Consider the following 17,270-nt stretch of genomic DNA (forward strand, 5'->3'; position numbering starts at 1 on the left):
ACCTCTCATCCAGCCCATGGATCAACAGTAGGTACTCTCTAACTTTAAGAAGCTGTACACAAAGTGCACTGTTTAGAAAAATGTTTTATGGCCCACTTCTTCCAGTGATGTTAGCTTAGAAGGAATTTTGGAAGAGCTACCAAATATAGCAGACCCTGTGATTTAATTACACTTCAGCCTGGAAAGAGGTTACTGTGAGGTGTCTTTGTGTTGCTTGGAGGCCACAAGCCTGAATGTGTCCTTCAGAGACTTGAAGGCTTGAAAAGTCAGAAGAAGAGGCTGCTGTTCAAGAAATTGTGTCACTGGGCAAATCCATGGCCTGGAAGTGGATGATGATGATGTTGAGGAGTTGGTGAAGAGCACAGTAAGAAACCGTCCACTGAGGAGCTGCTTGAGCTCCACAAAAGGAAAAATAGACACTGAAGCGGAGCTTAACCCTGAGGAGTCAGGGAGGAGGAGGACAAGGAGGAAAGTCACATCATTCCAGCCAAAGATCTCAAGGATGTGTTCTTTGTTGAGCAAACTGTCCAAATTGTTGAGGATTATCATCCTGATGTTGGTTCTGTGCAAAGGCCATCAGTGTGTTCAACGACAATGTTATGAACTACTTTTTGAAGGCAGAAACCAACGTTGAAGCAGCCAACCCTGGATTCCTTTTTACAAAGGTAACAAAAGAACCAGACAAAGTGCCTGTGAGACAGTCACCAAAGAGGGCCAGGAAGGATGACCTCTCCTTCCACCTCCAATTCTCCTCCCCTCCCCCTCTGCCTCTGTCCTGCATATGAACAATACTAAGCCAAGATAAAGCACCGATTTTTTACATTTTCCACAGAATTTTTCCAGCATAACGTTGTATTTGCCGGCCGAACGATTAATCCTATACTTAACTAATACTATAACTAACAAGCTCCTGGAACCACCACATTCGCTATAGCATACCCCACTGTATTATATACAACAACCCACTATATACAAAAAAAATACACAATTAAGATAACATGAATGTATGTTATACATTACCATAAGAACATACATATATAACACAGAGCCCTTGGATACCTAGTAGCATCTGACAGTACAGTACAACAAAGTTGGTAATGTACAGTACATGTTAGTACATCACAGTTGGTAATGCAAAATACATGTTAGCATATCACAGTTGGTAATGCAGTACATGTTAGACACAGTTGGTAATGTACAGTACATGTTAGTACATCACAGTGGTAATGCATACAACAAACGTACAGACATGTAGTACATCACAGTTGGTAATGACAGTACATGCTAGCACATCACAGTTGGTAATGTACAGTACATGTTAGTACATCACAGATGGTACGCATACATGTTAGTACAATACACAAGGGACAACAGGACATGACTAAGTCAACAAACATCACCTGATTACCAAGCCAAATCAACATGGCTGGGTCTACATGTGACCATTACATGTTAACAAAATTATTGTACAAGTTCTACTAGACTACAGGATACCCCTCAACTAACACAAGTTTATTTTTCTAACATACTCCATCATGTCATGGTAAAGTACTAAGGCCATGGTAGAAGAAATTTACACATAAGAGCAGATAATTACAACTTGTGTTTAATATCTACAAAAGTGGCACTGTCACTTGTCTTATTTGCTATATTCATAGAGTTTGTTCAAGTGGTTTTATATTGATGATATCACTGTATTCAAGCTTATGAGTCACATTTACCTCTGTTAAAGTCATTCAAACATTTATTGAATTCCCTTTCTACACACATTCATGACGTTAGACATCCTTCAGGAAGAAATATTTCCCACATTCCTCACATTCAAACTCCTTTATACCACTGTGCCCATGAATGTGTGTCTTGAGATGACTCTTCTGTGAGAAACATTTCCCACATTCCTCACATTCAAACTCCTTTATACCACTGTGTCCAAGAATGTGTGTCTTGAGATTACTCTTCAGGGAGAAACATTTTCCACATTCCTCACATTCAAACTCCTTTATATCACTGTGTCCAAGAATGTGTGTCTGGAGAGTACTCTTCAGGGAGAAACATTTCCCACATTCCTCACATTCAAACTCCTTTATACCACTGTGTCCAAGAATGTGTGTCTTGAGAGTACTCTTCAGGGAGAAACATTTCCCACATTCCTCACATTTAAACTCCTTTATACCACTGTGTCCAAGAATGTGTGTCTTGAGATGACTCTTAGATGACAAATGTTTCCCACATTCCTCACATTTAAACTCCTTTATACCATTGTGTACAAGAATGTGTGTCTTGAGATAACTCTTCAGGGAGAAACATTTCAAACATTCCTCACATTCAAACTCCTTCACACCATTGTGTACAAGTAAATGTGTCTGAAGAGTAGACTTTAAGCCAAACTGTTTGCCACATTCCTCACAGGAGAACTTTTTATCTCTGCTTGACATTGTGAACTTCTACTTAGTTACACTTGGTCTTGAGATGTGACATCACAGTATCTGAAACAAAATATTTTGCCTTAGATAATATTCCAAAAGTAATTACAAAGGTTTAATTACAGTTAATGAGGGTTTATGACAAAGTTTGAGGGGAAAAGTATGAAATGCAGATACATCATCAAGTTCTCTCGTCCATTAATTCTTACCCTAAACAATTCATATTCTAACCACACATAAGGAATAATTAACCCATTGGCTGTGGGAGGTTACCCTAAGCTGAATAAAATGTCTGGCAGTAGTCAGAATTAAATGGTCTGGCAGTAGTCAGAATTAAATGGTCTGGCAGTAGTCAGAATTAAATGGTCTGGCAGTAGTCAGAATTAAATGGTCTGGCAGTAGTCAGAATTAAATGGAAGGTGCGTGAAATACGGGGAAAGTGTTAAACAATATATAATCATAATATTTACAGTATTAGGCAAGTGTCAAGAGACGCAGAGGTCAAGTGGATACAGTACTTGTCTCCTGTCCGAAGGGTCCCAAGTTCACACACAGTTTACCCAGCTGTGACTGGGTACCTAACATTACACATGACAAAGTGAACGTCATGCCAGTCACACTGTCTCCTTGTGCACCAGAAAATGGCTTGGTCTACAGTCTGCTGTATCCACACTGCCCCTAATAGACAATCAGGCCTATGGTACCAACTTTTAACCCTTCAACCTGTGAATAATAAACGAAATTAATGTAGAGTAAAGTAGAGTAGAAGAGAATACAGTAGTGTAGAGTAAAGTAGAGTAGAGTAGAATAGAGTAGAGTAGTGTAGAGTAGTGTAGAGTAGAGTAGAATAGAGCAGTGTAGAGCAGTGTAGTGTAGAGTAGAGTAGAGTAGTGTAGAGTAGAGTTGACTAGAGTAGACTAGAGTACAGACGTGGGTAAACTCAAGTTTTGCTCCCAGAAGCAAACATTAAACACATATCTAACAATATTATGAACAATATGCATTACATTCTCACTTACCATCATGTCACTTATCTTACACGAGTCAACAGTGGGACTGTGTGATATGTTCCATCTGTCCCTCATATTCTGTTATTTCACCAGTTTCATCTTGAATAAACTTACTGTAGTGACTGTGTCCCCAATCATATCATTATGAAGCTGTTCCCTTTCATTCTCTCTCACTTCAGAAGACAAGAATATTACTGATGTAAGAGTCAGTAAGACACTGGACCCACTAAGCCAGACGACACATACCCTCTCTCTACAGCTTCACTCATCATGTTATTGGCCAAATATTACTATCTGCTAACTCTATAGGTGAAATGATTGACACAAACATATTGGACTGAAACAAAGTGTGAATGATTTTAAATGTGCAAGAATGTGTTGGATGTGACCTCAGCTGGAGGCACAGTAACACTTAATGCCAACACACAGGGAGGGAACAGCACACAAAACTGTGTCACAACTCCCTGAGGTAACCAAACACTACCTACCTACCAGATGCCAATAAATGAGGCAGCTGGTATGAAGGTACCCTGTACAAGAAGGCTAGAGAGTCTTCACCACCATGTAAGCACATCAATCCTCTATTGCTTGGCTGAATTAGATAACCAGGACAGCTGGACCAACATCAGTTTCCAGAACACTCAGGTGCCACAAAGGGAGGAGAGGGACCTGAGTCACCCTTTACTGTACTGGCAGTAACAGGAAGACCTACTCTCCCTGTCTCACCCTTGTGATTCATCTTATAGTTGAGACTCAATATCACTTTATTATGGTTAGTTTCCCGTAACTTATTGAGTCTAATGACCACACTAATATTAATGTACTCTTGGGAACGTCATCATATTCAAAGGGTTAAGATATAGTACTCTAGGGATTAAGGCATTGTACTAAAAACCTTTGATAATTGTACTCAAGAGGTTAAGTCAAGTGATCTACAGCTCTTCTTATGGAATATTTACTTGAATCATATTACAAATGTTATCCCTCAACACCATAATTACACACAGGACTAAATGCTCACCTTTTTCTGTACAAGTTGTCAGTCAGTGTGTTATAACAGCCTGGGGTAGTCTGTGGCAGGTTATATCAGCCTGGGGTAGTCTGTGGCAGGTTATATCAGCCTGGGGTAGTCTGTGGCAGGTTATAACAGCCTGGGGTAGTCTGTGGCAGGTTATATCAGCCTGGGGTAGTCTGTGGCAGGTTATATCAGCCTGGGGTAGTCTGTGGCAGGTTATATCAGCCTGGGGTAGTCTGTGGCAGGTTATATCAGCCTGGGGTAATCTGCGACAGGTTATATCAGCCTGGGGTAGTCTCTGGCAGGTTATATCAGCCTGGGGAGGTCTCTGGCAGGCTATATCAGCCTGAGATAACAATAATATACATATATTAATATATATGGGGTGAACAACTTTAAACAGTAGATATTAATGTAAAACAAAAGTGTGATGTTATACTGTCATCAGCTTTGTGTTGTCTGCTGTTGTGAGTTGTGTTGTGTAGCATCACACACAATGGGACAACTTAACACAACACAACATTTTACTTTACTTACTGTAAATTAATTTACTGCGTCCAGTTGTTTAGTTAATATAGTTAAACATATTTTGGATCACCTGAAGATTGGTCCCAGCTTATTTCACCTTAACATTAACCACTGTGATGCTCTCCTAACTAACTTACTTAACCATACTTAACCTAATCTAACATGACTTAACCTAATCTAACATGACTTAACCTAATCTAACATGACTTAACCTAATCTAACATGACTTAACCTAATCTAACATGACTTAACCTGACCTAACACGACCAACACAATATTGTATGGTAAAGGTGAAGGAGATGGTTAGTACTATTTACACGATACCTAACACGGAAACAGAGACGAGAACCGACAGAATCTAACAGAACCTGACCAACTTTACCTAACTTTATGCTTATTATGGCAGAGGGTTCACTCCTCGGCTAGGTCAGGTTCTCTTCATTCTCTTCTCCATTTTCAGGTTCAGTATCATGTAAATAGTATCTCTAGAAATTTTGGTTTAATTCTAGTTAGAGAAACACAATTCTTAACAACATGTACCAGTGAAAAGATTTTTCTTGAAGCTGCATTGTGAAATATTTCGTCTTTTGTCCTCACATGAGTAAGATCATTTGTTACACACTAATAAATATTTCTTGTTGAGTGTCAGTTCTCTGCCACATTTTGAACACTTAACATCCTGCCAACTAGTCCATGTTCACAGATGAACTCTTGTAGAAGGTCTTCATCCTCCACAAGGATAATTATCTTGTAATAAGACAATGAGCATCTGTCACAAGACGCCCTAACTATGGCTTGCTTGTCTCCTCTTGTGGTAGAACAATAAGTATAGCAACACACAGTTCACTTATTATCCAATGCTACTTGTAAGGTGCTGTAATGAATCAAATGGTATAATATGTGAATGGATTCCAACAAAATGATCCTCATAACATATAAATAGAGTTGGTTTAAGATCCTATTGTGCGGGAAATACAAAATGTATAGGATCAGCGCAGGTCATAGACTCCTGACTCTAGATAGTGAAGTCCGCTACCAAAAACAAAAACAATCAAACCTAACCTAACCTAACCTTCTTGTCCACCTTTACCCATAATATAATGTAATCAAACCTAACCTAACCTTCTCGTCCACCTTTACCCATAATATAATGTAATCAAACCTAACCTAACCTTCTCGTCCACCTTTACCCATAATATAATGTAATCAAACCTAACCTAACCTTCTCGTCCACTTTACCCATAATATAATGTAATCAAACCTAACCTAACCTTCTCATCCACCTTTACCCATAATATAATGTAATCAAACCTAACCTAACCTTCTTGTCCACCTTTACCCATAATATAATGTAATCAAACCTAACCTAACCTTCTCATCCACCTTACCCATAATAATGTAATCAACCAACCTAACCTTCACATCCACCTTTACCCATAATATAATGTAATCAACCTAACCTAACCTTCTCATCCACCTTTACCCATAATATAATGTAATCAACCTAACCTAACCTTCTCATCCACCTTTACCCATAATATAATGTAATCAAACCTAACTAACCTTCTCATCCACCTTTACCCATAATATAATGTAATCAAACCTAACCTAACCTAACCTTCTCGTCCACCCTTACCCATAATATAATGTAATCAAACCTAACCTAACCTTCTCGTCCACCTTACCCATAATATAATGTAATCAAACCTAACCTAACCTTCTCGTCCACTTTTACCCATAATATAATGTAATCAAACCTAACCTAACCTTCTTGTCCACCTTTACCCATAATATAATGTAATCAAACCTAACCTAACCTTCTCATCCACCTTTACCCATAATATAATGTAATCAAACCTAACCTAACCTTCTCATCCACCTTTACCCATAATATAATGTAATCAAACCTAACCTAACCTTCTCATCCACCTTTACCCATAATATAATGTAATCAAACCTAACCTAACCCTAGCAGCTACCTGATAATATTTCACCTTAAAATATAAAGTTTTCTTACCACCAGAATAAATTATCCGAATAAGCTAAAATACACACACCTACATGGGCTATATACACACTGAAATACACACACCTACATGGACTATATACACACAGAAATACACACACCTACATGGGCTATATACACACTGAAACACACACCTACATGGGCTATATACACACAGAAATACACACACCTACATGGACTATATATACACACAGAAATACACACACCTACATGGGCTATATACACACTGAAATACACACACCTACATGGGCTATATACACACTGAAATACACACACCTACATGGGCTATATACACACTGAAATACACACACCTACATGGGCTATATACACACAGAAATACACACACCTACATGGGCTATATTAATGACAGCAGGTTTTAGACACTTACCTCACCTCTCATCTCTCACCTGTAGTTACCTCACTTCTCACCTTATCATTATCTTCACCAATTCTTCCCCTTTTCTCTTATTCTTATCATAATTCTCTCAATTATCATCAAATAACGAGAAAGTTAAAAAATGACAGTAGTTTATAGAGAGATTCACCTACTGTCATTAAACCTCATAGAAAACGGAAGGGGTAACTATAGCAAAATGCCTCTAATGCCCCCTTAAATGCCCTTTATGCTATATTTATGCCTATATGCCAATCTTAGGTTAATAAAAGTGATTTATGTTTAGGAATAAGATTAAATTCACGTTTTTATTATTATTATTAAAGGATATTTAATAAGAGATGAATTTGATTGGGTATCCATCTATCCATTCATTGTGTATATTCCGTCTAAGTTATCGATTTATCCTTCTGTTTATTCATTTCTCTATTCCTACTACCCTCTATCTATCTACCTATCCTTCCCCCCTATCCTCATCTATTTATTTATCTATCTTTCTATCTACGAGCGCAAAAAGAACGAAAATTCATGGGTAGTTTAGATTTTGAGTTTGATGAGAAAAACAGATTTCTGGAGAGGCCACAGACAGACAGACACACACACACACAGACACACACACAGACACACACAGACACAGACACAGACACAGACACAGACACACACACACACACACACAGGTAACACTAATTAATGAGGTCAAGGTGCACATAGGTCAAAGGAGATTGTGATGACTTGTGGATAATAAGGAACCAAAGTGAGGATATTGAAGTGACACTGAACAAATAACTAATGAACAAATAACCAACGAATGAACAAATAACTAACGAACAAACGGATAAATAAACAAAACCCATAAATAAATATTAAAACTGGTTTATTTGATAACAACACAATAACAATAATGCATTACAGGGAGACACTATTAACGCTCAATTGACTTAACTGGTGGATACTGTACGTGAGAGTTCTATTAGGCCCCAGTTCTATTACAACAGGGGCCCAATAGAACAAGGGGCCACAGAACAGGGGCCCATCGGAACAGGGCCCACTAGAACAGGGGCCCAATATGACAGGGCCCAATATGACAGGGGCCCAATAGAACAGGGGCCCATTATGACAGGGCCCATTAGAACAAGGGGACCATAAGAACAGGGGCCCAATATGCAGGGGCCTCAATATGACAGGGGCCTCACAGGAACAGGGCCCATTAGGAACAAGGGACCACAGGGAATAGGGGCCCAATATGACAGGGGCCTGACATGACAGGGGCCCATTAGAACAGGGGCCCATTAGAACAGGGGGTCACATAGAACAGGGACCATAGAACAGGGGCCCAATAGAACAAGGGCCCACAGGACAGGGCCCATGACAAGGGCCCATAGAACAAGGGCCCACAGGAACAGGGGCCCAATAAAAACAGGGGCCCAATAGAACAGGGCCCATAGAACAGGGGCCCACAGGAACAGGGCCCACAGAACAGGGGCCCAATAGAACAGGGGCCCAATAGAACAGGGGCCCAATAGAACAGGGGCCCAATAGAACAGGGCCCACAGAACAGGGGCCCAATAGAACAGGGGCCCAATAGAACAGGGGGTGAATTAGTTTCTAAATACAAATACCAAAAAAATGTAATAAATTTCAAAATACATAAATGCAAAATACAGTTATATTAATACTGCCATGATAAAGAGTGCTACAGAGACTACAGGAGAATTACAGAACCAACAAGAACTACAAATTATACAAAGAGTTGACAATTACATTAGTTACATACATTACAGTAGAGAATAGAGGATTACATGATGTTACATGATAATGGAGTGGAAAAATTACAGTATAATTTGAGATTACAGTAAGTAACCAATTGTTTTGTAATATATAGTTACAAAATTATGTATTACAGTAACAACAGATAGCATTAACTCTATAAATACAGTACTAGTTTATTACAGTGCTATTAACTACAGTATTACAGTAAATACATAAGTTTCACCACAGACAGATACAAAACCTACACATTACAGGGATATTACAGTGATTTGGTGTATTGTTGCAGAAATAAACTTGCAACAGTAATATGGTTTTGTTTGTAATTAATACGAGAGAGAGAGAGAGAGAGAGAGAGAAGAGAGAGAGAGAGAGAGAGAGAGAGAGAGGATTAGTCAAATGAGCTCCTAATAGGCCCCAATCTAACCTAACCTAACGACGTGAACATTGGAATTAAAAAAAACACGAATTCCTGATATATTAAGTTTAAATATGTGCTTAGAAGACATATTCTGACAGCCTATAGACATGATAGATTTATATTACAGAAGTGACACCACAAAGACCATTAATGCCTCATGATAGCAAATGCCCCAAATGTCTACTAATGCCTTATAATACTGTATTGTCTTAAATAAAATTAATCTTAAGGAATTATAATTGTCAAACTTAATTATATACAGTCGAGCATTATTTAATTGCACTTAGAAAGATACTGATTTAAAAAAATTCCACCATTGAATGTGAAATTGAGACGTTCATTTGTTTTTCCGAGATGACGTCATTGAGAAATTAAATACGGGTTGTGTATCACTGAAATCATTTACGTGACCCAGTCGAATATTAGAGCATCAATTAAAAAAAAATTAAAATTACTTAATTATATAAAAAAATTAACAATACATCACCAGAGTTACCTAAAATAATAATAATAATAAACAGAATTACAATATCTTATGTACCTAATGGCTGCTGAACTAGACATAGCCATTAAAAAACAAAATTCAAACACAAAACACAATTACAAAATCACATTAAAAATCACAAAACAAAAAAAATCACATTACAAATTACAGCCGATACAGAGAATAAAAAAATACGGCAGATTTTGAAAGTCACTGATTTTGGTAGATTTCGTGAATTTCTTATCTAATATAATTACTAAAATCTGGAATAATTCATCAAAAAAATCTGGTATAATTATTGATTTTTTGTTATAATTAATAACTTAAATCTGTTACTTAAATCAGTCAGTCACTTAAAATCAGCCCAAATCACTTAAAATCAGCCCAAATCACTTAAAATCAGCCCAAATCACTTAAAATCAGCCCAAATCACTAAAAAATCAGCCCAAATCACTTAAAATCTGCCCAAATCATTAAAATCATCCAAATCACTAAAATCAGCCCAAATCAAAACGCCCAAACACTTAAAATCAGCCCAAATCACTTAAAAATCAGCCCAAATCACTTAAAATCAGCCCAAATCACTTAAAATCATCCAAATCACTTAAAATCAGCCCAAATCACTTAAAATCAGCCCAAATCACTTAAAATCAGCCCAAATCACTTAAAAATCTGCCCAAATCACTAAAAATCTACCAGCATCACCGGAAATAACTCATTGAGCATAACACAATAACACGGATAATTGACGTCTCTATTAATTCTACACGTTAATAGGCCCACGTCCCTATTACACTAACCAATTTCTATACAATAATATCATGAATCCATCTCAAAAATTTAGTTATTTTCGTGTACATTCCCGGCTGCAGTCTCCTTCCACAACCTTTACCCCATGATGTAATGCCATATAAAATGTGTTTCCCATTAACTTTACAGGTTAATGGACCTCCTGAATCACCTGTACACGTGTCTATTTTCCCATTTAGGTTACCTGCGCAGATCATACCCGAGGTGACTTCAAAGGCGCCGTATTTACCTGGGCCAGTACAGGTTGACATCTCGTAGATATTGACTTCACCTGATCGTGGTAGATCCTAGTTTTGAAGAAGGATGAGGGTGGTACTATTAGTGCTATTAATACTACTATTATTTCTACTACTATGACTACTATTACTACTACTATTATTATGACTACTACTACTACTACTAAGAATAATAATAAAAACAATATATTTTTTTTATATTTCAAACTAAATTTAGATTTCTGTCCATAATAAAAACAGACAGACAGACAGAGACAGACAGACAGGGACAGACAGACAGACACACAGACAGACAGACAGACAGAGAGACAGACAGAGACAGACAGACAGACAGAGACAGACAGACAGACAGACCTGGGGTATAGGAGGCGCCCTCTCTGAAGTAGTTCCCCAGCCTGTAATAGTACAGTCATCAAGTCCACTGTAACTCTCGTCTTCAGTAGGGAGACAGGCTGGCTGTATCGACCTGCTGAACCTGTAGATAAGACACATTACAGTAGGTTAAGATACAGTTCAGTCATTACAGAGGCTACAGACTTATAAAGTACAAAATTCGGGACCATTTTTCAACTGGGTCGACTGTATGATCTTTTAAAATACAGTGAATACAGATTACAGATGATTTGGATGCAGTATTGACCTGATGACCTAAGCTACCCACTCTAGTGACCTGATATGACCCCAGGTGACCTCTCGTGACCTGATCTAACCCAGTTGACTTCTATCGTGACCTGTACTGACCTGATATGACCCCAGTTGACCTCTCGTGACCTAGCTGACCTGATATGTCCCCAATTAACCTTTCGTGTCCTGTACTGACCTGACACGACCCCCCATTTAACCTCTCATGACCTCTACTGACCTGACATGACCCCAGCTGACCTCTCGTGACCTGTACTGACCTGATACCTCTGCCGCCCTTCCTGGTGACCTTGAGAATGGCCAGGTCATTGTTGAACTCTACTGTGGTGTCAAATTCGTCGTGCATCCATAGCTTCTCAATCTGGAAGTCCTGGAAAAGAGAGAGAGGGTGATAGTGGTGGTGGTGGTGGTGGTGATAGTGGTGGTAGTGGTTGTGGTGAGTGGTGATGTAGTTGTGGTGTAGTGGTTGTGGTGGTTGTTGTTGTGGATGTGATGGTGGTTGTTGTTGTGGTGTGGTGGTGGTAGTGGTGGTGGTGTGGTGTGGTGGTGGTAGTGGTGTGGTGGTGGGTGGTGTGATGGTAGTGGTGGTGTGTGGTGGTGGTGGTGGTAGTGGTGTGGTGGTGGTAGTGGTGGTGGTGGTGGTGGTAGTGGCAGTGGTGGTAGTGACAGTGGTGGTAGTTAGTGGCAAATTACATTCATAAACATTATTATTATTATATATATCATTTACTGTCCAATCAAACTAAACTACTATCCTTCAACTACTCTTACTTTCCATATTCATTTCAGCTACTTTCCTAACCTTGTGAGTACTTCCCTGTATAGTGAACCCTAAAAATCATTGATACTAACCCTACACAGACTAGTACCTACTTCCCTAACCATAAGTACTTCCCCCAGCTACTTTCCTAACCTTGTGAGTACTTCCTAAGCTAGTGACACATAAAAATCATTGATACTAACCCCAAAACTACTTACCCAGCTCTCTATATCCACCACCTACTTCCCTACCCGCAAATTACCTCCCTCCAAGCTACTTTCCCTACCAACAAGTACTTCCCAGGTTATTCTCCCATAAAAAACTAACCCTAATCTCACATCATTACCTACTTTCCCTTAACATAGTATCTCCACCTCACCTACTTTCCTTACCTCTTGGTCACTTTCCATCGTGTTTATAGAGTAGTCACCCACTCTTATGACGTAGCCTGACGGCCGTGGATTTGAAGCCAATGGGCGGCAGTAAGCACATAATCCTTCGCTATAAACACCACCGCAATTATGCTTTAGTCTTCCTGAAAATATCGAAAAATGGTGGTAATGGTGGTAGTTGTGGTTGTGGTTGTGGTTGTTGCTGTGATGGTGGTGGTGGTTGTTGTTGTGATGGTGGTGGTGGTGGTTGTTGTTGTTGTGGTGGTGGTGGTTGTTGTTGTTTTGGTGGTGGTGGTGGTGGTTGTTGTTGTGATGTGGTGGTGGTGGTGGTGGTTGTTGTTGTGATGTGGGTGGTGGTTGTTGCTGTGGTGATGTGGTGGTGGTGGTGGTTGTTGTTGTGATGGTGGTGGTGGTTGTGTGTGGTGGTAGTGGTTGTTGTTGTGATGTGGTGGTGGTTGTTGTTGTTGTTGTTGTTTTGGTGGTGGTGGTGGTGGTTGTTGTTGTTGTTGTTGTTGTGGTGGTGGTGGTGGTTGTTGTTGTGGGATGTGGTGGTGGTTGTTGTTGTGATGTGGTGGTGGTTGGTTGTTGTGATGTGGTGGTGGTTGTTGTTGTTGTTGTTGTTGCGATGTGGTGGTGGTGGTGGTTGTTGCTTGTTCTGGTGGTGGTGGTGGTATATTGCCTGATGTGTGGTGGTTGGCTTGTTATGGTTGCCGGTGATGTAAGTGGTTGTTGGTTGTGGTTGTGGTAGTTGTTGTTGTGAGTGGTGTTGTTGGTTGTATGGTGTTATTGTGTTGTTATTGTTGTTATGGTGGTGGTGGCGTTGTTGTTGTTGCGGGATGCGGTGGTGGTTGCGGAGTGCGTGCATACGCGGCCTGTTGGAGTGGTGGCGGTTTGTTGGTCATTTGTTGTGGTGGTGAAGGTCGTTGTTGTTCGTGTGGTGGTTGTTGTTGTGGTTGTTCAATGGCTTGGTTGGCATTGTTGTCATTGTTGTATAAGTTGCGGTCATTGTTGTGGAAAATGTTGTTGTCGTTGTTGTTATTGTTGTTGTTGGATGCGGCCGTGATGATGTGTGATGTTATGGTGGGTAATGTGCATGTTGTCATTTGGTGTTGTCGTCGTGTTGTTGTGGTTGGTGTTGTTGCTGTTGTCGTTGTTGCTAGTTGTTGTTGTTGTTGTTTTGTGGTGGTGGTGGTTGTTGTTGTTGTTGTTGTGGTGGTGGTGGTGGTGGTGGTTGTTGTTGTTGGTGGTGGTGGTGGTGGTGGTGGTGGTGGTGTTTGTTGTTGTGGTAGTGAATGATTCCTTTTAGGGGGGTCCCACCACCAGAGAAGCTAGTTTATTGTGCACCCCACACCTGTAATTTGTAATGCCAAAATAGATTACAGGTATGACGATTTGAGTACAGGATTTGAGTACATAAGTGATTTACTATCTATTAGTTGCTAAATATGGTTAGGGTAGGTTAGGTTAGATTAGGGTTAGGTTAGTCAAGAGTAGTTAGGTAGGTTTGGTTAGGTAGGGTTAGGGTTTGCTAGGGTTAGGTTAGGTTAGGAACTTACATCTTCTCAGTTGTAGAGAAACCAGCCATGGATACTCTAGAGGCTGTTGTGTTGAGCCTCCGATAATCTTGGCAAAATTATCGATTAAGAAAGACGAAGAAGAATCAGTCCTTCCCCACACCTGTCTGGCAGCGCTGTCTGGAGCCCTCGATTGATGGCGCCGCGTCTGTGGAGGGAAAAATCTTGTACTGTATGTTTACTTCCGTGGATTGTGTTTGTTGATGTTGTTTGTGTGTGTTTGTTGAGGATATGTGAAGGTATATGTAATTATGTATACATATATAATAATAATAATGGTTGCCTCTCATGTATCGAGGATGGCCGACCCTAGAGCCACCTAGACGTAGATTTGTTTAAGGTGTAGAAGCTGTCACCAACACAACAACCACACCCTGAGATAACGAGCTGCACGACCCAGTGTCAAGGAATAGTCCGAGAAGACCGGACAACTCACCAACTACACTGGCTAACAATTACCCCAGAACACAATCCACAAATTAACATCCAGGTCCCCGATTACTACTGGATAGACAGAGGCAAAAGTCTCACCCTGCCCGGGGATAGAACCTTGGACCAGATGCTTGTGAGAGGCGAGCAAACACCATTACACCACAGGTCACCACACACTCACCTTGTAGTATAACATGTCACCCCAGCGTCTTCTGAATGGGTACAATCAGATGACCCTGGCTGTGATTTCTTACATAATCTCAAATCAGTTTCGGTTCCTTGACAATCCATCGAATCCAGCCAGACCGGCCCTGAACCCCGCCAAAGTGAGCTTTTATGCAATGGCATCACCTTGGTAACCTAACATACGGCAAACAACCTGGAAAAGGTAGTTAAGTCATGAATTGGTCTTGGTTCAAATGGGTGTTAAGGATCATTTTCAGTTCTAATAGGGCCCAGTTCTAATAGGTCCCAGTTCTAATAGGGCCCAGTTATAATAGGTCCCAGTTCTACAGGTCTCAGTTAGGTTAGATACACATTAGATTAGGTTAGATTATATTAGGTTATATTAGGTCAGGTCAGGTTAGCTCAGGGTAGATTTGTTATAGATAGTCACATTAGGTCAAGTCAGGGTAGGTAAGGTTAGGATAGATTTGTTATAGATTAGGTCACATTAGGTCGCAGGTCAGGGTAGGTAAGGTTAGGATAGATTTGTTATAGATTAGGTCACATTAGGTCAAGTCAGGTCAGGGTAGGTAAGGTTAGGATAGATTTGTTATAGATTAGGTCACATTAGGTCAGGTCAGGTCAGGTTAGGGTAGATTTGTTATACATTAGGTCAAGTCAGGTCAGGTCAGGCCACACAAAACACCCACCTTGGCATCGTAATCATCAAAATCATCGTCACAAATTGTCCCCCATTTGCCAGCCAGCTTCACCTCAGCCCGACCGCTGTTAACAGTCGGGCCATCAACCAATCGCACTTGAATCTGTAATGTGATTGGTCAAATTAGTTCCTGATTGGTCAAATTTCTTCCTAATTGGCTTAAAACTGGTTCCTCATTGGTTAATACACACAAGACATAATTGATACAGACATATGGCTAATAAATACAGACACAGACAGACATATGGCTTATAACACACACACACACACACACACACACACACACACACACACACCCAAACATGGCTAAACAGACATCAACTCACCTCATCAGAGCATAAAACGCCCACATCTTCACTATGGTCACAATCTGTCACGCCCCAGACAACGCCCAGACATTGTCCTAGCCATGACTCACTGCCCTGTTAAGTAAAACACATTTGTATAAGTATTCTAAGTAACAATAAGTTGGTAAGACATTATTATAAGTGTCCCAAGTACTCACACACCCCGACAGATCCCGACAGAACCCCCCGACAGAACCCCGACATAACCCCGACACAACCCACATACCCCGACAGAATCCACCAATATCCCGACACTCACCCGACAGCCAGGTTCATCCACTAGTATCTCACCACGCCCACGCCCGAAGTACGCCTCGGTAGGCCACCGCCCACCCTCCTTGATACCCGAGGCTCCGACAGACAACCTGGAATGATTATTATTACTTAGTATGTCTGTCTATCTGTCTATCTATCTAGCCATCAATATATATATGTATGTATGTATGTATGTATGTATGTATGACTGTCTGTATGTATGTATAAGTCAGAACAACTTACCTTAGCATGGCTGTCATCAAAGCTATCATCACAGACAGTACCCCATTGACCAAAGTGCTTCACGTAGACAGTACCGGCAGTAGTTCCTTCTAAAGTACTTCTCGTAGTTTCTAAACGAGTCACTCCTACATCGTCACATAGTTCAGGTGCCTCGTCACTGTAGGGAGGGTGGTTGTAGTAGTAGTAGTAGTAGTAGTAGTAGTAGTAGTATTGATTAGATAAACAAACTGGTACACACATACATACATACATACAAATTAATATACACACAAAAATAACACACACACACACACACACACACACACACACACACAAACAACTCACCTGCCATCAAAACAATCCTTGACCTTATCGCACACCTGTGACCTCTTACAGGTGTGGAGTCGGGCTGAGCCACTGGAACTGGTCACTTAGGCACAGTGCCACACCTGTCCGGCACACCACACCTGCAATCTGGAAGAGAGGATGTGACAGGTGTGTGTTTTTGTTTGTTTGTTTTTTGCAGGTGTGTACCAAATCTACTTACATAGATAAACCTCATACGTACACGCCACCCCCCCCCACACACACACATAGGTATCCACGCACATGTGAACATAATTCCATAGGAGAAACAGCCATGTAC

General features: G+C 40.3%; 2 protein-coding genes across 2 annotated transcripts in view; both read right to left on the minus strand.

Moving 5' to 3' along the window:
- Positions 1–10,595: 10,595 nt before the first annotated feature.
- LOC121857547 (urokinase-type plasminogen activator-like) lies at positions 10,596–13,014 on the minus strand. The gene is made up of 4 exons (XM_042353631.1): positions 12,909–13,014; positions 12,017–12,126; positions 11,469–11,589; positions 10,596–11,165 (listed from the first exon to the last, which is right to left on the minus strand). Exons 1-4 carry the CDS (start codon positions 12,924–12,926, stop codon positions 10,875–10,877), a joined length of 540 nt encoding a protein of 179 aa, XP_042209565.1. The 5' UTR covers positions 12,927–13,014; the 3' UTR covers positions 10,596–10,874.
- Positions 13,015–14,465: 1,451 nt separating this feature from the next.
- LOC121857531 overlaps positions 14,466–17,270 on the minus strand; it is a 40,714-nt gene continuing 37,909 nt past the window's right edge. Inside the window, exons 16-22 of the mRNA XM_042353615.1 lie at positions 17,019–17,098; positions 16,646–16,702; positions 16,407–16,512; positions 16,127–16,222; positions 15,790–15,903; positions 15,096–15,293; positions 14,466–14,630 (exon numbers count right to left, since the gene is read on the minus strand). Of these exons, the coding sequence (XP_042209549.1) occupies positions 15,249–15,293; positions 15,790–15,903; positions 16,127–16,222; positions 16,407–16,512; positions 16,646–16,702; positions 17,019–17,098 (498 nt within the window). The 3' untranslated portion in view covers positions 14,466–14,630; positions 15,096–15,248. The remainder of the gene's footprint in view (positions 14,631–15,095; positions 15,294–15,789; positions 15,904–16,126; positions 16,223–16,406; positions 16,513–16,645; positions 16,703–17,018; positions 17,099–17,270) is intronic.

This window comes from Homarus americanus, unplaced genomic scaffold (genome assembly GCF_018991925.1).
Source record: "Homarus americanus isolate GMGI-L3 unplaced genomic scaffold, GMGI_Hamer_2.0 scaffold19065, whole genome shotgun sequence".
Lineage (NCBI taxonomy): Eukaryota > Metazoa > Arthropoda > Malacostraca > Decapoda > Nephropidae > Homarus > Homarus americanus.

Excerpts from the sequence above, each read along its gene's own strand:
- LOC121857547 (XM_042353631.1), bottom strand. Across the intron at positions 11,590-12,016 it reads AAGGGCGGCAGAGGTATCAG|GTTCAGCAGGTCGATACAGC; the intron begins GTCAGTACAGGT and ends TCTTATCTACAG. Across the intron at positions 11,166-11,468 it reads GGGCGCCTCCTATACCCCAG|GATCTACCACGATCAGGTGA; the intron begins GTCTGTCTGTCT and ends CTTCAAAACTAG.